The sequence below is a fragment of the Poecilia reticulata genome, linkage group LG7, assembly GCF_000633615.1.
Source record: "Poecilia reticulata strain Guanapo linkage group LG7, Guppy_female_1.0+MT, whole genome shotgun sequence".
Classification (NCBI taxonomy): Eukaryota; Metazoa; Chordata; class Actinopteri; order Cyprinodontiformes; family Poeciliidae; genus Poecilia; species Poecilia reticulata.
The window spans coordinates 14,241,988-14,264,393 of record NC_024337.1 but is presented as its reverse complement, the minus strand read 5'-3'; the positions used below and the strand labels follow the sequence as shown (position 1 = coordinate 14,264,393).

General features: G+C 38.6%; 1 protein-coding gene across 3 annotated transcripts in view; it reads left to right on the top strand.

Moving 5' to 3' along the window:
- The window catches only part of nfatc2a (nuclear factor of activated T cells 2a), a 30,288-nt gene extending 10,838 nt beyond the window's left edge, over nucleotides 1-19,450 (top strand). For 2 of the 3 annotated variants that reach the window (XM_008414569.2, XM_008414567.2), the window contains exons 6-10: nucleotides 1,963-2,103; nucleotides 6,091-6,146; nucleotides 6,345-6,477; nucleotides 6,557-7,276; nucleotides 16,774-19,450. In XM_008414569.2, the coding sequence (XP_008412791.1) occupies nucleotides 1,963-2,103; nucleotides 6,091-6,146; nucleotides 6,345-6,477; nucleotides 6,557-7,276; nucleotides 16,774-16,829 (1,106 nt within the window). In that variant the 3' untranslated portion in view covers nucleotides 16,830-19,450. The remainder of the gene's footprint in view (nucleotides 1-1,962; nucleotides 2,104-6,090; nucleotides 6,147-6,344; nucleotides 6,478-6,556; nucleotides 7,277-16,773) is intronic. The other variant, XM_008414568.2, reaches the window with a different exon arrangement.
- The last annotated feature ends 2,956 nt before the right edge of the window (nucleotides 19,451-22,406 follow it).

The following is a 22,406-nucleotide window of genomic DNA, read 5'->3' as shown; positions in this document are numbered from 1 at the left end:
TGATAGCCCAGGATCCTGAGAGTAAAACCTCTCTTTATGCAGCCAGGGCTTCCATCCAGCTGGTGGTGGCTGCAGGTACCTGTTTGTATTTACTCAGTTCTGAAGTCTGTGTTTGGGTACATTAATGCATGTGTACACAGAGTTATTAAGGTGCTGGATGTAATATCAACTCAAACAAAAAGGTCCCCTTATCCACCTTTGGTCAACAACTTGTCAGGTGTGATGAACTGCCTGCGATGTGCTTCTGTTACTGACAAAAGTCATGACTCAAAAATCTCTTTGCACTGCTTGCGTCTCATTTCGTGGAACAATTGTTGCAATGCTGTGTTTTCTGCAAAACAGATGAGGAGTGATGGAGCTGCTTGAGTCTGGCAGATAAACACACCGAGTCAGAGCAAGCCCGCCCGTGTCATCTTCTTTGTTTTTTGTAACATTGTAAGGGGAACAAATTTATTCAAAGATCACATGGTTGTCACTAAATACAACTTCCTTTAAAGAGTATGAAGTTTCGCTATGTAACCAGGTAATAAAGTCTGAATGGACTTTTCGGATACTGTGGATTTAAAAACTGTGTAATGCTCAGCGTAGCGTAAGAGAAAAAAAAAAAGAAAACTTGTAGTGTTTTCTTCTGTTGAAACTATTCTATTTTTTATTTAAATGTATGGCTGGACTCGGTGTAGTGCTGGAAGATGAAACCCTGCTTCACCTCACAAGCAGTTTGAATTTAAAGAAACGGGAAACGGTGCTGCCACCACCATGTTTTACAACGGCCTTGGGCTTTATTTAGTGATGTTCCATATTATTTTTGCTGCATATTAACTTTTTGTCAACTCCAGGCCACCTTCTTCTTTGTACCTTTGTTCATTGAGATCGCTTGTAGCTTCTCTTCAGATTTAGATTTTTTTGCTAAATAATATCAGGAAAATCCACTGAATCTTTTTATATCAGACTAATCAAATAATCTATAAATGATAGTGACACAAAGAAAATGTACTAGTTCATAGAATTAGCTTGGGGAATGGCTGTTTTCAACTTTGTCATTTAAGATGAACAGAATATTTTTACATTAACTGTAGAAATAGTTTTAAGAGGATTTGTTTTTTTCTCACTGAACAAGACTGTCAGAGGTTAAATATAAAGAACATAAAGTTTCTATACTAGAAGCTAGAGCTAGTTAAATATATAGCTATAGCTTATCTAGCTGTACCTAAGCTAACCCTAATTAAGCTAGCTCTAGCTAGTTTACATTTATCAGATTTACAAAATACTTCTGCAGATTATTAGCTTATGTGGGGCTTTTTCATTTAAGATTTTCATTTTATTTTCATCTGAGTTGTACAAACTATTTGTGACATTAACTGTTCTTTTTGTTAAAAGGATTTATTTTTCCTCACTGGGTAACCATGACTAGGTTAAAGAATATAGACAAGTGTTTTGTGTGGCGTGTTTAGACTTTTTAAAAAGACTTGTCAGACTTTCTTTAGCCCCTTCCTATAAAACAGTTCAACATCTAAACTGCAGACTCCTCTTGATAAGCTGCACAAGTTATGATTTGACTCATTTAAATTGCTACTAACAGTAACAGCGATGGCTTTGATTATTGAATGACTCAGCATAATCTCTTTATTGTAAACCACCACCACTTCTGGGTAAATCTGTAGATAGAAACCAGCATTGAACATGTTAAAATACTGTCACTCAGATCACTATATAGAGTATTTTAATCAATAGTTTATGCTTARATTAGTTTTTAATGCACTGCATATTAGTGTGGTCAAAATTAATAAAATAAAAATGCTTTGTTCAGATGTGCTCTCATGTTTGATCTGTCCGCAGACATGAATGATATCTAATATGCAGTCGTATAAATCAGGGAAGCAAAGGAAATCCTCCCACTGGAGAAAGTGACTGTAGTGGAAAGGCAGTAAAAGTTCCACACCACCCCTCTGTGTGTCCCTGCAGCTCAGCGTTCTGCACACGAGCTTCCCATGGTGGAGAAGCAGGACATGGACAGCTGCTCCGTCCTGGGCGGCCAGCAGATGATCCTGACTGGGCAGAACTTCAGCTCCGACTCAAAGGTCATCTTTCTGGAGAAGACCCACGGTGAGTGTCCGAGAAAAACCAGCTCCATGGCGGAGTCTGTAAAATCTTTACGGCCCTTCTCTGTGCTAGTTACACAACGTTGTGTCACAGTAACGCCGCAGCCAGCAAGCATAATTAACGAGTCATTGCGTTTGTGCAATAAGTTCCTCGCTGTTGCATTTCTTTTCATACCCGTCGTTGTGTAAAGGATAGCATCAGTTATTTGCATGATCAAGAGGATGATGCTGCAGCCTCGCTTCCCACTACCCTTCAATGACTTCCATGATGTCTTATCACTCAAAGGGGCCTTTTGTTGCACGGTTCGTGATTCTGTGTCATGTAAAACCCGCCACCTACATTTCTGATGAAAAGGATTTCAGTTGGTTTTTATGAGCAGCGAAGATCAGTCGTAATGTCGTTGTTCCCTTTACTCTAACGAGCACCAGCATATGTTTTGAACTTTGTTTAGAATTAGGTTTCCTTGTTTCAGCTTGCATTGCTCTGGGCTGTGTCTCTATTTAGCACAGTCTGTTTACCTTTAGGTGACAATAGAACAATTTGCAGGTCTGAACAGGAGTTTACATATGTTGATCATTGCTTTGATTGTCAAATTAATATTGGTATTTTTTTTTACAATATATTTCTCATGTTCTTGTTTAAAAGGACATAATTTTCTATGGTTTTAGTTGTAAATATAAGAATTTGATGAGCAGGTTTAAATTAATCTTGATTCAGTTCCAGACTCTCTCAAACCTAAACCCTACCCAAGCAAGTTGCACCTTGATTGCAAACTTTGTACCCATAGTCAAGCTTTTGAAAAAGTYCTGGCTCAAAAGCTAAGAATAAGCAGCACTGGTAGGTTATTGAAATGTGATTCCATATTTTAAGCATAATTGACACATTTTCAGTCGAGTTAAGGTCAGGATTTATCCAGACATTTAATGCTGTTTGATAAGGATCAGACAAAGGGCAGGTCCCACACATCCTGTGGGACCTGCAGCAAACTGTTTTGATTTTAACCTTCAGGTCAGCAAACTTGGCTTCCACAGAAACCATTTCACCCAGAAAGAATGACAAGAAACACTTTAAATCAGAAGCTACTCCACTGGAAATCAGTTGRATGAATGACAAATAGGCCGACATATTTTCGTGTACACATTCATTCCTTTTATTTTTTTAGCCTTTGATGAGGTTTCTATTAGCCATTTGGTAAAATACTTGTACATTGTTGATGCAATTCACACTATCTGTCTGACACTCACACACAGTTCCTCATCTTTCATCTGCTTAGAAAAATCTGCTTTTTCATGTAATTTCAAGTAGTTGACCTGAAATGTAAAAAGTTAGTGCAGAGCACAGAGTTGATTTATCTATAAGCTGACTAGTTGGTACAAACTATGGCAGTTTTGTTAAAGTGAATGAAGCCTGATTTCAGAAAAGCATAGTGCAGGCAAATATTAACCATCTGGAATGACTTCACCAAAGTCCCAACCTCAACACCATTGATGTTGACTATGCTTAATGTATTTTTAGTTTTTGCAACAAACCGAAATGATTTGAGAGGATTCTGATATCCAGCCAAAGTGGTACCAGTAGCTTATTAAAGCATGGCTACAAAAGGCATGCAGTTTAGTTGCAACTTCTTAATGGAAAGTGAACCATAATGTCAGGTGGGCGTATGCATAATTTGGGCCCGGTGTGTTTTATGAATTAATCAATCGTGCAGTTTCTTGTTGTAAAACATTCTTGCAGTTATTTGCAGATTGTATATTCATACCTTTAAAAAGTGAACCCCAAATTAATATGACATATATATGCTCATGATAAGTCTTCGTATATTTTTCATAAAATTTTTGATTATTTTAGTTAGTTATCAGATTGCTGTGGCATGTTTTTTTTGTTTTTTTTTTACATCCAGTAACTTTTCAGTAAACCTTATGTCCTAGTTACTGTTTTTTTGGCGAGGGGGGGTTTGTCTTGTCTGGGAATCCCTTCTGCTGTTTTGCAAGACTCCACAGACACTGTGAGAGGAAATCAGAAGAGAAAGCTTGCAGAGAGGGATTACCTTTGTTTTGGAGATTTTCTCTATGACACAAAGCTCTGAATAAGTCCAGCTGTGAAATCCCTCTGAATGACTGACAGCCGCATCTGGCTGGAGCTCCCCTGACTCTTGTCTTTGGACGGAGAGAGCTTTATTTGGGAAATAACTACATCCCGAGCCAAACCAAAGCAACTCGGCCTCTTTCTCCAGGTCCATCAGCCCTCCTCCCATCAGAGGTAATTGTTCGCGGAGGAGGGAAGGATCGGGGTCTCCCTTAGAGAAGAACTGCAACAGAACGCAAACAATTCCCAACGCCAACAGAGCAGTAGCGTCATCACATTTTGCAGAAGAAACAGAGAAGGTTTCTCATAAAAAAAATAAGACCAAGAAAAAAAAAGTTGGCAGTGTGTGTGGAATCCCCTTCTCTTGCTGACTCATTTAATCCATGTGTTTTCAATCTGTAGCTTGAGGGTTTCCCACCTAAACCTGCAACACTTCTGTGTGTTTGCACTCAAATGCACCACTTGTTTTATAGATTAAATCTCCTGTGTAAAATCAACTGTTGCTACATTAAAGCCTGCAGTTTTTCTTTTCTGCTAGCTAACATTGGCAGCAAACAAACACATCTTCTTTAGTCATATTGCTGAATGAGTGCGTTTCAGATGACCTACAAATTCTGCTTCTAAGTGTGCTGGTTGGTGGGACAGGAAGTGGTTTCGTCTATATTTTATCTACAAGCACAAGCTGCATCTTGAAGCTAACGTATAACCAAAACAATATGCAGTTTTTAATGGAGGATTTTATTTATTAAGGGAAAAGAAAAAGCTTTCCAAACCAACTTGGTCCTCTGTGGAAAAAGTAATTGTCCCATAAATGTAAAAACTGGTTGTCCCACCCCTGCAAGCAGCAACTACCATCAAATCTTTGCAAAACACTGGCAATTAGTCTCAGTGTGGAGCAATTTTGGCCAATTTTTCTCTGCAGAATAGTTTTAATTTGACCACATCAGTGGGTTTCCAACGTCAATGATTTTTCTGATGCTGAAAACCACCTCCAAACAATTTTGTTGTTTGGAGGTGGATTTGTTGGTGTGCTTTAGATCCTTGTCCAGCTGTATAAGATTGAGCTTTAGGTCACAAAGTGATGGCTGGGCTCTTCCTTCCCAAACTATCGCCACCATTTTTGATTCCTGGAATGACGTTCTGATAGTTTTATGGAAGACATAAATTCTACGTTAATCTCAACACTCTACAGACTGTCATTTTGATCATCTAGATTATTTTTAGGAAATGTGTTTCGTTTTATTCAGCCGTGGTTTTTACTTCTGACCTCCCTCAAGGATGTTATTGTCGCATCACATTTAATGTTAAACACCTAACTTGAGTTTAGATGTCGTTTGGATTATTTTACGACCTCCTGGATGTACCATACCCTCATCTAGTTAATTTGCCAAACCAACCAACCCTGGGGAGGAACACCACTGTTGTATATTTTGTTTATTTGTTGGTAATTCACTGTGGTCCACTGGAGTCCCCAAGTCATGGAAAGAACTTTGTAATCATTCCCAGACTGAAAAATGTAGTGTTAAGTGGCATGAAGTGTTTTCATCATGCCCTAGCAGGGCATGTTGCCAGAACGGCTCTGTTAGGTAATTTTTTGATTCTATAAGTCTGATAATAGGACTGCGTGTGGCTTGTGAAAAAGGCCCCAAAAATGAGTGATTTAATGACATAACAAGAAGGAGAAGCACTTTTTTTTCAAATGTGGCCATGTTAGTTTTGGTATCTTTGTCAAACTGATTTTTTTTATTTTATTTACTTGGTTATCTGTGACTTATGTGTGACATTAGCTTGATCTGGAACATTTAGATGTGATAAAAGAGGCAAATGTTTTTTCCCACCACTGTAGAACTACTTTACAGAGAACAAACTTCACAAACTCTCTTCCTACTTTCTCTTCTGTCCCAGATGGCCAGCAACTCTGGGAAATGGAAGCAACAGTGGACAAAGACAAGAGCCAACCTGTACGTATTATACATCTGTTAAATAAATAATTCTTCCAYCTATAGGACATTTTCTGTCGGAGCTCAGCTTGAAWATCTTTGTCATTTAAAGRGATGGTTCACAATTTATGAACCATCTGGATTTATGCTAAAGAAAGAGGCCAATAGACTCGTCTAACGTTTGTAAGACATTAACCGTATTTAAAAATAATTTTGCAGAGCATGCTGTTCGTGGAAGTGCCATCTTACCGGGATACATCCATATGCCAACCTGTCAAAGTGAAYTTCTATGTTATTAACGGCAAACGGAAGCGCAGTCAACCTCAGCATTTCACCTTCACTCCACTGACATGTAAGGATCTGGGGCTTCGGGTTCTTTTCTTGTTTTGGAGACATTTCATTGTCTCATTTGTTTTTTCTTTATCTTTCAGCTCCTGCCATAAAGACAGAACCTCTAGATGAATATGAAGCACAAAATATGGGCTTTGGTATTCCTCAGATCTTGGGCTTATCGCCTCAGTCCTACTACCACAACCCTCGCGGCATCCTTCACCCAGACAATGGCCTAATGTCCAGCATGGCTTCCTGTCAGCGTTTCAGCCCCAACCTTCCAAACCAAGACTCGCGTTTCCAGCAGCAAAGCCCGGCTATTGTCTACTCTCGAGGTGGGAAGAGCCTCAGTAGCAGCCCAGGCACGTGGCACTCCGGCGGGGTCATGCCTGACCCCCACCGGTCGGTGCTGGTCCACACAGGCTCACCAGCTCAGTCTGTAGGTCCCATCAGTTCAGGCCAGCACCAGTCTATCATCCAGTTCTCCCCTACCAACCACCACCTGCTCAGGGCTGGAGATGCGGAGACACTCCCTCCACCTCAGCCTGATAACCAGCAGATCCTTTTCTGCGATGACTACCCTCCGCAGGCTGGATCCCACTCACCTGGACACCCCCAAGCCCAGGCAGCGGTGACCCACCAGCAGCCCTGTCCCACCGTCATCCAGCAGCAGCAGCAGCAGCAGCCGTTTGGGCAGAAGGAGCCCCAAAAGGTCCGGGTGTCGCCCGAGACACAGCCGATGGAGGTTACCGAAGAGGCACAGAGGAGGGTGACGGTCAAGGAGGAGAACTTGGACCAGGCCTACCTAGATGATGGTGAGTGTAAGTTATTGCCTTTACGCTTCCTGTATGGCTGCACGATGCTGCTGGAAAAACGATGTGTGTCATGTCTGTTGATATCATTAATTATTGATTTGTTTTTTGTTTTAAATATTTAAAATACTACCAATCTGGTGGCGTGACCTTTCCTGTTTCATCCAGTTTTCCATGCTGTTGTTTATTTTTAAGCCATTATGAGACGTGGTGGCAAAACCTTAAACTGCTGCTGCACCAGTTGCGCAACAAGTTGTTGCTAGGTAACCAAAGAGTGAGTGAGTTGATGCCACCCACCTAGCCTAGCTGGCTGTGAGACGTCGAGCGGCTTTAATCTGCCTACATCCCCCAGAATGCTGTGCGGCTCTGAATCAGAATTCAGTGAAATTATTGAACATTATATTGATATTGATTATGATGCACATTGTTATAGATTAACTGTCCAACCTTTTGCTCCCTGTGGGTGTTGTAATGAGAAGCTCAAGTGAAATGATGCCGGCGGACAAAGCCACTGAAAGAAATGGATGATAAGAACCAGAAGCGGAGATATGAGTTCTCTTAAGAACAATTCAAGGATATTTACAGTATCTGCACCATCTGTCGCTCCAATCTGTGCTCCATAGTATCCTCTGAACAAAGCCAAAAAAAAAAAAAAAGAACTGTTAAAACAATCCATCTAAAGTGGAAATAATGGCGGGTTTGAGTCATATGTTTATACTTACGCTTGTCAACCCTGTTTCCTTCTGGCTGAATTAATGTCTGGCCTCATCCAGCAGCAGGCAGAAGGTGGAGCCTTTCCTTGTTTTGGTGTTAAAGGTTCATTATCTTTGAAAGGAAAGTGACAAAACTCTGGAAAGCAGGACACCATCTACTTTATCAGTCAGTTGAGATGGAAAGTGTCTTAATAGGATTTAGGTTTTTCATCTACCGCATATTAATCTCAGGCAAAATGAGAAACCACAGCAGATGGATCAGGGTAGGATTATAAAACAATATCTAAAGCTTTAGACATTCAATTCAACATCAAAGATACTTTATTAGTCTTATAGGGAAATTAAATGTTGCAACTTAATTTTCCGTAAAGTGTTGTTGTAGATGCTGATGGCTGTGGACAGGAAGGATCTCCTGTAGCAGTCTGTGTTACATCGATTGTAAATAGGCATCTGACTGAAGACACTCTGGTTTTGCAAAACAGTCTTGTGGGAACGATGCTTAGGGTTGTTGAAGCATGTTCTGCATGGTTACATAGGAGGACCTGCACAAATATTAGCTAAAACTTGACAGAAGTGGCGTTATTGTTGTAGTCAGAAACTAGAAGTTTAAAGAACTCCTCTCTGCAGTTTGCTACAAGCCATGCAGGTTCTGTCATAAATGAGCAGAAGGAGGTGCTCTGGAAAGATGCTAGAGGTGAAACGCCAGTGGCAAATTAGTTGAGGAAGAATGATGGAATTATACAAAAGGAAATCAAGGAAGAAAACCAGTTAAAGACTGCTAAAAACTCAAGTAGCCATTCAGAGCTACTATGGAATGSTTTGGATCAAATTGAGGTCTAGGGCTAAATCAAATTTTTGGTAAGACTTGAAAACTCCCCATCCTTTACAAATCTTGCAGTTTTGTAAATAAACTTTTGTATAATACAAAACCTTTTGTTTCTATGATCTATTAAATCGGGAAGCTGAGTCGGTCACACTTTCCAGATGTTTACTTTTTGAAACTATTTAACATTTTTTGTCCCTCCTTAAAATGATACTTTTTTGTTGTCCACAAATAATTCAAACATCTGCTTATATGGATGTTTGTGGATGCGAAGAGCCAAAATCTAAATAACACTTTTCGTTTTTGGTTGCCATCCTCCTCTGATCACTCTGCTGGTTGCGCGGGTTCACCTGACACCAACACACATCAGGTCAGGAAATGAGCTTTTCTTTTTTTTTTTCTAACCAAAGACTGAGCCATTGGGAGAAAAAAAGTGTCACTCTGCTGACCGCCTGGACATGTTGACACTGTTATGAAGTGAAAAACAACTTCCATGGCAACCATTGTCAAACAGTGGAACGTGCTGCCTGGGAGAACTGGGGAAAGCCTCCCTGTTTGTTATAGTTGGCCCGGATTTCTCCTTGGCCTTACGCCCCTCTGTCCTGTGGGGGAGCCCACCAGAGAATTCGCTTTTTTTCCGACCACAGGATTCTGCCAATCTGGCACAAGAAATTCTTATTTGCAGCTGCTGCCCTCTCAAAATCCAGGCCGTTCCCTGTAAGATAGCAGGGAGGGCGGAGGGTGGTTTGCAGGAAAAGGGAAGGAGCTGTGTGTATTTGTGTGCTTCAGTGGAAAAAGTGAAACGGCATTAAAAAAAAGAAAGAAAGAAAGAAAGCCAGCAGTGGAATTTGTGTTTTTTGGATGGGGCTTGCAGGGCTTCCCTCCACAGTAAACAGCAACAGAACTGTGTGCCTGTGAATTAACAAGGAGTTGGAGAAACAGTAAAACTGGGTCTCCCCTTTGATCCTTCCATCTAATTTTCCAAAGCCTCAATTCCTTCCGTTTGACTAAATTCAAAAAACATTGACACCTGTCCTGGAGAACTCTGGAAAACTACTTCTTAAAACGGCAGCAATAATCAACAGGGGTAATAAGTATTAAACACATCAACGTCACATTGGTACCGATCACAGCAATACGCCCATACAAAGATCAAGCTGTGTAATTAAGTATGACACAGGGAAAATTATTATTAAACAAACTTTCTGAAACATGTTTAATACTTTTTTTAAATGATTTTGAGTCGTATTCAAATTCATCAGACTCAGTTGTCTGGGCCGTTCGTTGCAGCTGCTATATTTTCTTGCTCTGAGCCCAGCTCAGAATTTCCTTGGCTCCGTTTGGGATAATCGTCTTGTTAAAAAAAATAAATAAAAAAAATACAAATCCCGGGACATTTCTCCATTTCCAGTCTGCCAGAACCATGTGCTAAAACACAGACGCTCCGGCCTGGACATGACCCTTGTCGCGTATGCTGGTTTTAGGGGGTTGTAAGGATTTTTCTTCTGGAAAAAAAGATTAACCAAACCTACAAACCCAGTATTTCATGGGTTTATCATGGGTTATGCTGCTAGTCTTAAAAAAGCTTTAACATGTCTTTTCTTCAGGAGTGGAGTCTTGCGCAGTTAGCATGTAGAGCTAAAATGATGTACTTTGTTTTGCYCTTGACCAACTCTTTTGATTAATCTTTGCACTTTTCTGTTACAAACCTGGAGAGAAGCACCTGATTATGACTGATTATTGTTGCTCTGGATTTCCATATTATTGCCCAAATGAAATATTAAGACGTTTATGCTTAGGTCAGTAGCCACGGCCATCAAAAATGTTGTCTTATATAAATTTCTACTAATAGGGTTTAGATCTACTTTCTACATGCAGACTCATTTAATCTGTTTTCATGACTCTTTTCTGTTATTTTGTTCAAGTGTTTCACTTTGTGAYTTATATTTTGACTTGCTGACTAATTTGGTTTCATTTTGTGTGAATTTCATGTCAATAGGCCCATTAGAAATCTATTTACTGAAAATACGYAWCTTCCCCRCAGTAGCATGACAGCATATAATACCTCATGCAACAACAGTAGCAGCTGGATGGCTGCACCTTATCTCTCTGCTGTYGGTGCTGCTTTAATGAGAAAGATTAGAGGGACTTCCCAATATTAAAAACAATAATCAGGAAAATCCCCCTTCTGTTTGGCCAGAAGGTGTCAAGGTTTGATCCTAGAACCATCAAAGACGTTKTCACCAAAGTGAAATTGTCAACATTGCTCATCAAGACAAGTGTCGCAGCCTTTAGTCATTTTAGAAAGAGAAAAAAGAAGAAAGCAGAGATGCCACATCCTGGTATCGTCACAGTACTGTGGTTGAAAAACTGTCACATCTTCTATGAGGCTGATTGTGATTCTTAAGTGTTAAAAAGTTCGGTTTTTCGTTCTGAACCCCAGTTTCTCCCCACGTCTCCCACTCAGAGGGTGTTTTACCTGCAGCCCCCGCGCCGGTTCCCATCCCTTCGGCTGCTTCTCAGAACAGACCACATGGYTAGCAGCATTTGTTACAATCGGTCACCAAAATAAAACATTTAGAAGCCTGACTTCCCTTCACATTATTAATTCAAGGATGTGTGGCATTGCCAAGAAAAAAAATGTGATAATTGACAGGTTACAAAGGCTGGGAGTGACAGGTTTAGTGGGTGTGGAATAAAGCCGGGAGGCAGTGGAGCAGGTGAAATCRTTCCAGCAAGTGGAGATSAGGGCAGAAAGATAAAGCACACAGCAACAGTCCGGCGGGCCGACATTAGTCTCACCTCACTTCCGTCCCATTTGGGCGGTTTTCTCAGCTACAYATCACAGCCGGACTTAGATTGGTGACGATCTCACTGACTGGTGCACRCATGCTTTCAGGCATCCTGTGAATTAGTTTTTATAGCTTTACTTCTTGCTGCGAGAAGTTATTTTCTTCAAAGACTTTTTGCAGCTGGGCTAGCTGTTGATTCTGTGGAGGAAAATGGCAAAATTGTTGCATTTCATCCAGTTTTGTTCCATTTGGTTTTGATCTTGTTGCAGAATTTTAACCTCAAATTAAAGAAGTAAGAATATAGCAGTTAAAACAATAAAATTAGTTGCATTTTTCACTTTTACTGCGCTCCTTCAGTGTTAGACGCTGCATCCTAGATGCACAAAGTTGACTCTTTCACAGATCCTTCCTCCCAGTAGCTATAAAGCTTTATAATCATGAGTCTTAATGACTTTGCTGTTATTTGCATGTCCCTCTTCTTGTAAATAGTCTGTTATGATGTGCACATGTATACATGCACATTTTTCTTTCTCTAAATGAACCTATTCAGTTGCTCAAAACTTCTAATCTGGGTATGTATTTTCAATAACTGCACAGTATAATTTTTCTGATCTTGTAAATGTGTCCTTACTGTACAGTCTTTTATTTTTATACATGTTTTACCTTTTGTGTGAATATGCATGCTCCCACTTCTTCAGCACCTTAGCCTTGTGTGATGATACAGAATATTTTCATTCTTCTTTAAGAAATTAAATGTACTGCAACTCTTTTAATAGCTAAGATTATTTTTGATCTATTCAATCTAGTTTATTTATATGGTTCCAGTTTGCAACAAGTGTTCAACAAGACAGAAAGGTTGTTGAATATCAGTTGATCACCTTATGAGGTTTTATTTCTGATAGAAAATGTTTTAAAAATAAAGAATCAAATTAAGTTGCTACTGCTGAGAGCTGAAGAAAAGCACAGCTTATCAGAGCTGATCTGTCTGAATACTGTACTAAACATTCAATCTCCTCTATGAATGAATAACATGTTGTTCTAACTTTAGATGTTTCTGAAGGAAATCTGAGGAAAATTAAAACTGTACATTTGTAAAAAGTTCTCTGTGTTTCACATTTTCATTCATGTAAAGCTACAATCTTGTTTAAATATATCTGTTTACAGGAATATAAACACACAGCAGCAGCGTTGGGTCTAAACTCTGCCCTTTAGATGTCGACACCAGATTTGTGGTTTTACTGTCCTTTATCTCCCTTATCTCTGCTTTTCTCTCCTTTAGTTTCAGCGCTCGGCCACCTTCACACTGCCTCATAAAGCTTTCTCACATTGATCGAGTCATACTTGACCTATGAATCTGCCACACATACTAATAGCGCAGCATGTAGCTTGAAAACCTGCACGCATACACACACACACGCACACACACACACACTCCAGCTTGTGCCAGGCAGTAGACAGCAACTGAGTCGGCTTCTGTCCAGGGCGTCCCTCTCTACCCAGCCTTGGTTTGTAAACAGCGCAGCTATTTGGTTCATAACCCAGCAGCCAGACACTCGCCTATTGAACAGAGCAGCATTCCCCCTGGCTTCCCTCAAATAGTTGCTCCGTGCCAACTGTTCATTAGGGCCAGTAAAGCCCCACTGTGTGCTGCCCGTCTGCAGCGGTCCTGTTGCTTCTCGAAGGCCCGCTTCTCACTCAGGAAAAAAATCCTGTGGCCCGGCTGCGGAGATGAAAGTTCCTTTAAGGCATTGGGTGTCACAGGGAATTCCACCCTGCTCTAAAATAAACAGGGATGCTGATGTTGTGACGACAGCAGAGCGCCCAGTTTGGCTGTCACKGCAGTCTCTGAGATTCTCAGATGCTGCTGGTGTTATAAAGTGAGCTCTGTGTTCAGTTTCCCATCTGCAAAAGATCAGCAAACCAAGGAGATGCTGAAGGACAGCAAGACTAATATTAGCCTGGTGAATGGAGCCTTCATTAGTTTTTTTTAAAAGACGATTTTTTTTTTGTTATATTTTACTTCATATTTGGAGTTGGGCTTGTATTGGATACCTATAAGCAATCAGAGCAACATTTGTTTGGAAAATTAAATATTATACTATTAAAGTCAAGCTAACAGTAATCCTGATCCTGGACTGTTCAAAGTATTTCAATCCCAAGTCTAAAAGACTTCAGACTCCACTTAGACTTGTGCTTTGAAGTTGCAGTATGTAACTTTTACAGAAATGTTTTTTTTTTTTTATTTTTTTTTTTTTACATATTTGTTAAAACTGTCATGATGGTAAAATGTGAGTAATAATCTGAAAAGATCAATTTCTGTGCTACTATAGCTGAAGAAATGTACAGCAGAAATGCTCCCAGTCAGAAACAGCCAATCAGAGCCAGGAGGTGTGTCTTAGCGCTGTCAGTCAATCTTGTGTACGTGCTGCTCAAAGTGTTAATGTCGGGAAAAACAATTTACCATTCCAATGAGGACAGTGTGAATGTTTCTTCAAAAAAAAAAACACTGAGTTTGGATAGTTTCCGTACAAAATATAGTGTAAAAGATAAAATAACTGGAGAAATCAGGAAAAGACACTCAAAACCGTCAGAACAATTAAATAGTGGTTTTATAAGTTAAGATGTTCAAAAACTGAATTATTAAATGTTGTGACTGGTTTATAGCTTGGCATTTCTAGCTAAAGGTAGGGTGAGGTGGTTAGCCTTAAAGTCCACAAAGTTTGACCATTTGAAATCATGTATTTTAATTGTGAAAAGAGGTTTAATAAAACCCATTTTTCAAAGTGTAAATTATAAATACCACATAACAAAGCACATATCTACTGAATAAGCTGAATTTTGTAAAAGTTGAATGCTTCAACTGGCACAAAGTTTAGGGAAAGAGAAACATTAGTAGCATAAAGGACAACATACTAGAAATTTAAAGTTCTTGACAGTTTTCTACGTCGGACATTTACTCTTCAATGGTCTGTGTTATGGTTGGGTTAATTGTAGCTGAAATTATCCCTAGATTTTCTTTTCTTTTAAATATGGATAAGTGGCTCTGTAAGGGTGTGTAGCTACTGGAAACATCATTTTCTTTCCCAGAGTTGACGTATTAAACTTGTTTCATGAAGTGCAAACTTCACAGCATTCTCCTGCCACAGTGACAGATCATACCTAATTTGCATGAGTGTTGATAGTTGCACTCTTTGCCTCTTCGATATGGAAATCAGGGCTTTAAATAAAGCGTACACAAGCTCGTTGAATTCCTCTGCCTTGAGAAAAAAAAACATGAAAGCAGTGAGTGAAATGACTCACTGTTGCTTCCTTATCGCTTTGAATTTTAACAAAATGACTCATCTCTAACTTAACCAAAATTCACATCAGATGGGGAAAAATCTATGTTTCTCTATTGCATACGAGGCTTTGACTATACAACCTGTAAAAGAAGTGGAAGCTGTAAGAATAATGTCGGTGTTGGCATTTCTGGCTTTGCTTTTGAGCATAAMATTTAAATCTTGKCCTTCCAGTTTTCTGTTTGTTCCCTTTGTAGAAACATTTGCAGCAGACAGTCGTAACTGGTTAGATGGACTTTTTTCAGTTGTTTGCTAAAGTTTGTGAAACTGGATTTTAATTTTAATTTATGTTTGGGGGCCGTATTAAACCAAACCCAAGAATGTCCTTATGAGCATCTTGAGAGGCATTTGTTGATCAAAATAATCTGGTCCTTTAATGAACAAAGTAAAACCAGCAGTGAATCTTTGTTGAGATGTTTCAGTTATTGTTTTCAGTTATTTTAGCTATTTCAGTGGAGTGATTATTTGATAAGAACTTTTGCTAGTTTGTATTTTGCACCAGAATAATAACAAATATTGATTTAAAAACCACTTTATGCCTTTTTTGCATCACTTTCTTAATCCTTATTGAATTTGAATTCCAGTCAAAAAGCTGCAGGCTGGTGAAATGGAAGGGAAAAAAATCTAATTACATTTTTTTTGAACTATCAACCAGAGCTAATCAAGAGAAAAACGGCAGATTTTATTGATGTTTACATATTAAACCTTCATGTAATATGTAAAATTAATAAATTCCATGTTTCCCTAAGTGACGTAGACATATTTATGTCATAAATCCTAAGTGGATTTATGACAAAATCCAAAATCTGGGTACAGGAAAATATAGATAGCTTAGACAAACTATTTATACTGAAAATGTTGTATGTTTATATGTTTAACACCTACAGGAGATGGCAATTATTTGTCTTATTTTGCAATATTGGTAAGCTGTAAAGTTGTGAATTTATAAATTAGTGTATCTTTGAACACATGAGGATGAAGATTTATTAAGTATATGTAATCTTTTCCTATTTTCAAATGTTACATATATCATGTTTCAGTATGGGAATTGCATTTTAACAATTCAGCTGCCGGTGTGCAAATGTTGCTCATCTCTATGGTTACAAAACCAGGATATGCGTTTATAAAGGCTCCAGTTCCTGCCAAAAAGCCTTTTTGGCCCGTTTTGAAATACTTGTATTACTCATCTGACCTAATGAGTTTTCCGAAGTAAACTGGGAGCATTGGCACSAGTCTCACATTTCTGAAAACACAGACGGCTCTGAAACGTCAGAGATTGACGGGGCGACATGTGACACATTGTTGGCATTCTTTGTTGCTCAGTCCAGAACTACCTGAGCAGGCAAACTGTCTGAGGAAGGAAGAGCGGCGTGTTGCAGGTTGTTCCCCTTTCCTGTTCTTTCTTCTGTGGAAGTCGTGGGTTAATTTTACCAACAAGAATACATCACAAAAAAAAAAATCCCCGTTAAACAAGAAAAACATGTAGTTGTTTGTTGGCATGTACCCTATACAAGATCAACCCGCCCCCACACACAAACACACCCACACACACACACACATGTTGTGCTCCTATTTTTAGAACTGCGACACTATAAAACTTTCCATTTCAACCCCCTTCCTCTTGTGTTGATGCATTTGTAATCGGCTGAGCAACAGCCGGTTGCCTCCAGAGGTTCCTCAACGTAAACGCAGTTTTTGTTTCGTCTGAACCGAACCGTCAGACTGGATTACTTGTCTGGCAGCATATTTCAAGAATGAAATCATGTGATGTTGTCCGAGGGGACGTGTTTTGAAGTCGATTACCTAAGATAACATTKTCCTGTCTTTATCTGCTTTGCAGTGAATGAAATCATCAGAAAGGATCTGACGGGGGTTCAGGCCAGAGGTCAGACATAGACAACAGAGCGAAGCAGGAAGCGAAGGCCTATTCCTCTTCCTGTGCTACCCACAGACAGACACGCATCAATGCAATCATCTACTCTCCAGCAAGGTGGCGCTCATCTCCCTGAAATCTCATTTTCTGGCCATTGTTTTTTTTTTTTTAAACATAGAGACCGGAACGTCAGCTCCTGGTTGCTGTGTTTGCTTTGGATGGTTTGCTGCAATAAACACTTTGTAAACAGAGGAGCTCATTTTACCAGTAACATCTGCCACCAGCACCACGAGGGATTACTGAGAAAACACAGGGACATGCACCTTATTTTGATGAAAATCTTCACAAGTATAACCTCAGAAACCATCTAAAAAAGAGAAATGAGTGGTATAAAGGGAATAATTTCTTAAACACGTCTTTAAAAAAAGCTTTATCCGCTCTGTTCCGGCAATAAACTCACACCTCTTGCCTTATAATAGCAAAGATCTGGTTTGTAGCATGCAGCTGTTTCACCAAAAATGTCTAACAGGTTCTTGCAAAACCAAAAACAAAGCACAAATCAATGTTCTCTTACGSCTTGTTATATTTTTCAGCCCTACTTGCACAAGGTTTGTAAGTTTCTTTCTGTTGCTTTTCCAAAGCGTTCATGCTCATCATCTCATTTTAAGTGCAGTTTTGTGCTGGAAGACAAAAGCACACAGCCTTAAACTTAATCTGTAAATGAACTATTGAGACACTGCCTGTTATGCACTGTTTTCAAACGGAGTGGTTGATGTTATGGATTCTTATATCATTTGAGTCATCAGAGTAAATGAATATTTTATGCTTGTTTTGCAATAGTAATTGTTACAGTAACTGGTGATGATGCAATATTGCATGTATCTCTGCACATATCAAGAGCCAACAGTGCCACAATCTAGTAAATAACTTTTAAACATTAATGTATGCAATCATTTAAATAAGATTGTAATAACTACATTAAATAATACATTAATATTGGTTTTAATTTGTGGTAAAATTATATGCAATAATTCAGTATGTTTTTGTATCCTCTATTGTCTGCAACTTTAATCCAGACAGAAGCTTTTTGCCATTAGTCCTGCTAAATAAACTMATTTAGAGCCTTAAATGTTATGACCTTTTGAAAAAAGACAGATTATAATTTTCTAAAAATATCTACAACAAAAAATATGCCGAGTTTTAATAATCACCTTTTAGTTATTTATTTAGGTTTTAAAATAAAAAAAAAAAAAAAACTTTGTAAAACAAAAAAACAAAAATAATTATAAATTTTCTTCTGTATGTTGATATTTGTAGAAAATTATGTAAAACATAATGACAAAGTTGGATCTAAAAGAATTTTACTGGTGCTTTTAGTATCATCCTGTTGTAAAAATTTAATGCAAATATTCCATGAAAAAACGCAACGCTGCCAAAAACATGTCATTGCATCTATATTTTAACGTATTACTCAGCTATCATGAGTCCAGCTCAGAGGTTCCCTGTAATAAATCATCTGATTGGATAACCTGGGCAGCAACTCGGCTGCAGACCAATCATATTGTCTGTAGCAAAATCATCTTCTATGGCGACATAAAACTTAAACATAAAACCACAACCAAATTCTATACGCTTTCTACTTATAATTAATATTGATTTAAATTATTTACACTTTCATTAACTATATTTATACATATGTGTATACATTTAGCTGATATTATTTATTTGGATTGTGGCATTTTTCAGCCCTTGATATTCACATGCTCTATTCTGGTCTTATAATTTTCTTTGTGAAATAAAATAAAAATGGACATCTTTCTTTTTTTCACAGTAATCTCTGTGGTTTTGTCCACAGTCTAAAGACAAAAACTGTGTATATTGATTGCTCTGTGTATTTGTTGCTTTTCTTTGCAGTCATAACCATTGTACTAAAAGCTGCCTATGCAAAGCTTCTTGCTTTCAGATGTAAAGAATGTGTGTATCATTATTATTATCATTATCTGTAAGCAACAGCATCATGTTAAGGGGGTAGTGCTGCAAGACTCTGTCGCACAGTAACAGTTTGTTTTCATGATATTTTATTTTTTGGAACATGATATTTTACTGAGTTGCAGGAGGAGCAAAGTGCGAGAAATGTCAGTACAATGAACACTCCAAAGTGAAATAGAAGACATTGTCTTTGATATGTTCCATATTGAAGATTATCACAGTAGAATGTAATATTATTACATTTAAAATTTGATATTTAACATTTCTCATTGAGCCAGTGGAGCACAAATGTATTTGACTTTTACTGAATGTAATCTGTATTAAATAGTTCCCCCTTTTCTGTAAATAATAGATGCATTTTTATTAATGTGTCCAGAGTCTGAAATAGGAGCTAAATGCTGTTTTTATATCTGTTATCTATAATAAAGTTTAGTTATGATTATGTTCTTAATTCTCTGAATTATCAATCCATCCATAATAGTTTCTTATGTTTATTATTTCACAATATTGAAACCTTTATTACTAACTGATGGATTATTAATGCTGTACTATTTCATTTTTTTTTTTGTAGATGTCTTTACTTTTATGTTGAAGTATGACTTTTTGTGCCTCTTCAAAAACCTCTTCTTATGGTATTTTTGTATTAAGAGAAGCAATAAATAACAATCATACATGCTAATAAGGTGTTTTCATTGTTTCTGGCATGTGAATTTTTCTTTGGTTTCTAGCGCTAAATAAAAAAATATATATATACATAAAACTTCAAGTATAGAAAAGAGGGAGAATATTTGTACATCCAAGATGTGATCCKGGTTTTATTTTCTAAAATTTAACCTCTAAATTCAGGAAAATACCAGATTTTAAAATAAACCACCATCATAATGGGCTACAGTATTACACCAGTTTCATTATATATTGCAGCTGTACTGGTAAACAAAGCCTAATTCCTTTGAATTACACTTTGAATAGTAAACACAGCATTTTTTTGATTATTTATTGGAATCCAAAGTGGAAAAATATTTTGAACATCAAAAGCCATAACCCAAAAAATACAAGAAGTTTTGCAAACATTTTCAAATAAGCGTTAGTTATTGTTATTAACCCATCCAGGGTCCCAATCTGCAGCAGCATATGGGCAAAAGGTAGGAGACGACCTGGACAGGTCACCAGTATGTCACATGACTACAGAGACAATCAGCCATGCACACACACACACACACACACCCCCACACACGCACACACACACACACACGCACACACACACATACACACACACACACACACACACACACACACACACACACACATGGTGTTAAATTGGGTAGACCAGTGAACCAGAAGGTAACTGGACCAGGATGTGAACCCAGAACCTTCTTGTTGCAAGACAACATTGATAAGACGTATTTACCAAGGGACGACTAACTTATTACAAAATGTTTTCTTTTTCTTTTTTTTTTTTACATGAATACATCATAATAATTTCTAGTTTTGTTTTTTTTTCCACACCTGTTGTTCATTTCTTCATCAAGCTGCCGTCAATCCTCCTGGATCACCAGAGTGGTAATATTAACCCTTTACTGGTTCCTGGTGTTTATCTCCATCTCTGTGCTCCTAAGGACAGAAAAATCCTGGAACTTTTCAAAGAACCTGTAAGAAAAGAGAAACTTTACCTGAATCATATATCTGATTGCAGCGCTCGCCATTTGTGTTCCCAAAACACAGAGGCTTTCTGGAAAGACCACCTAATCTAGCAGTCACGTTTTTTTTTTGGAATGTGGGACGATGTTGGAGTATCTGCAGGGAGCAGGGAGAACGCAAACTACATGAAGAAAGAGCCGAGACCAGGACTGAAAGGAAAAGCTGCTACTGAACCAAGCAGCTCCAGAAGCTTGGCTGTTTGAACGAAATGGAAATGTTTAATTTGTCTTAAACTTCTTTAGATTGATCAAATAACATCTCAATCAGATCTCTGGCTCTTAAATGACAAAGTGTTGAATGCACACTGCCTGACTCAAAAAAAAGGTCACACGCGCTGAGATTTGTTGGACCACCGTTGCCTTTGAGTAAAGCACACATTGTTACGATAAGCTTCGCTTCTGCAACGTCACAAGATTTCATTCTACCCACTGTGGCTTTCATTTTTCCCCAAGATGTTGTACTGATGATGAAATAAAATAAAAATGGACATTGAAAAAGTCCAACCAATGTGCAAAACATTCTCCAGAGCTTCCCAAAGATTCTCAATGGGGTTAAAATCTGAGCTCTGGTTAAAATGTTATGAAATTGTAAGAAAGTGGTTCAGGGAGACACCGAGCTTCACTTTGCCTGTCTTCTTACCCTGAGTCGCCCTTTATCCTGGAAGAGGAAAAATCCAGATTCATGAGATCACATGACCTTCTTCCATCACGCTAAAGTCTAATCTTTATGCTCCCTTGCAAATTGCTGTCTTTCTCTGGTTTTCCTCACTGATTAGTGGTTTTCTTCTGGCTACACAGATGTTCAGTCCCAATCCCTTCATTTCCCTTTACATTGTGAGAGTGTAAATGCTCTTACTCTCACTATTAAGCAACCCTCAGTTCTACTGTTCTTTTTTATTTTGATTTAATGTCACCAAATGTTAAAGTGACCATAGATCACGATGATTCAAGGTTTTTATCTGACCACATTTCTTCCTTAAAGATGATGGTTGCCTGCTATACTTCCAGTTTTTGCTCATGCTTTGGACAGTTCTCAACCCAAGTCTAATCATTTCAGAGATCTTCTTCATTGTTTTCTTTGCTTCCTCTTTTTCACAACTGCAGGACTTGTCTTTCCTGTGGTTGTTAAAGACGTGAGAAACTACTCCTTGCATCAGTTGGGGTTAAATAACTTGTTGCTAGCTGGAAGACAGTCTTTTTTGAGCAGGCAGTGTAAAGGTGACTTAATCTTGAAACATCCAATTTGTCCTTCAGTTCCTTTTCCACAGGATGGTGCATATTTCCAGTGGCTAGTACCCTGGACACAGTCCATCACAGGGACCCATTCATTTACTTTACATTAAATGTTTATCTGTTATTTATGTTTGGAACATTCAGATTACAGGCTAGCTCTCACACAAAGTTTAATATTTGTTTTAAACATGAAAATATCCCAAAAATGGGCGTGAACTTTGCATCGCAGAACTTTATGAAGATGCACTTCTCTGGGTGTAAAGCAGAAACCGCTGAAAGGTGCCTCTTCTCTCTCTGTAGAGCACGTTAACAGGAAAATTATTGGAGCAGACGGTGACTCATTCTTGCACTTCCCTCCTGCTCCGAGACACCAGCAGATGTACTCATGGGAGACTTAATCTGTTTGTTTATAATTCATGCAACATGGTAATAATCAGGCCTTTAATCTCCAAATGTTGTGTGCTGTTGACATGGACACACGTGGTCGTGAACTGAACACAGACAGCCTCAGATCTCCCCTCCTTCCCCCCAAACATCATTGAGAGGAGACCTCACATGGCCAGAGGCTACGGTTGCCAAGGAAACGGCTTGTTTGGTGCAGTGTCCCGTGTCAGAAGGAGGGCTCTGTGAATGAACCCTGTGTTCAGGAAGTCTCTGGCTATGACATCATCGTTTTGGGTG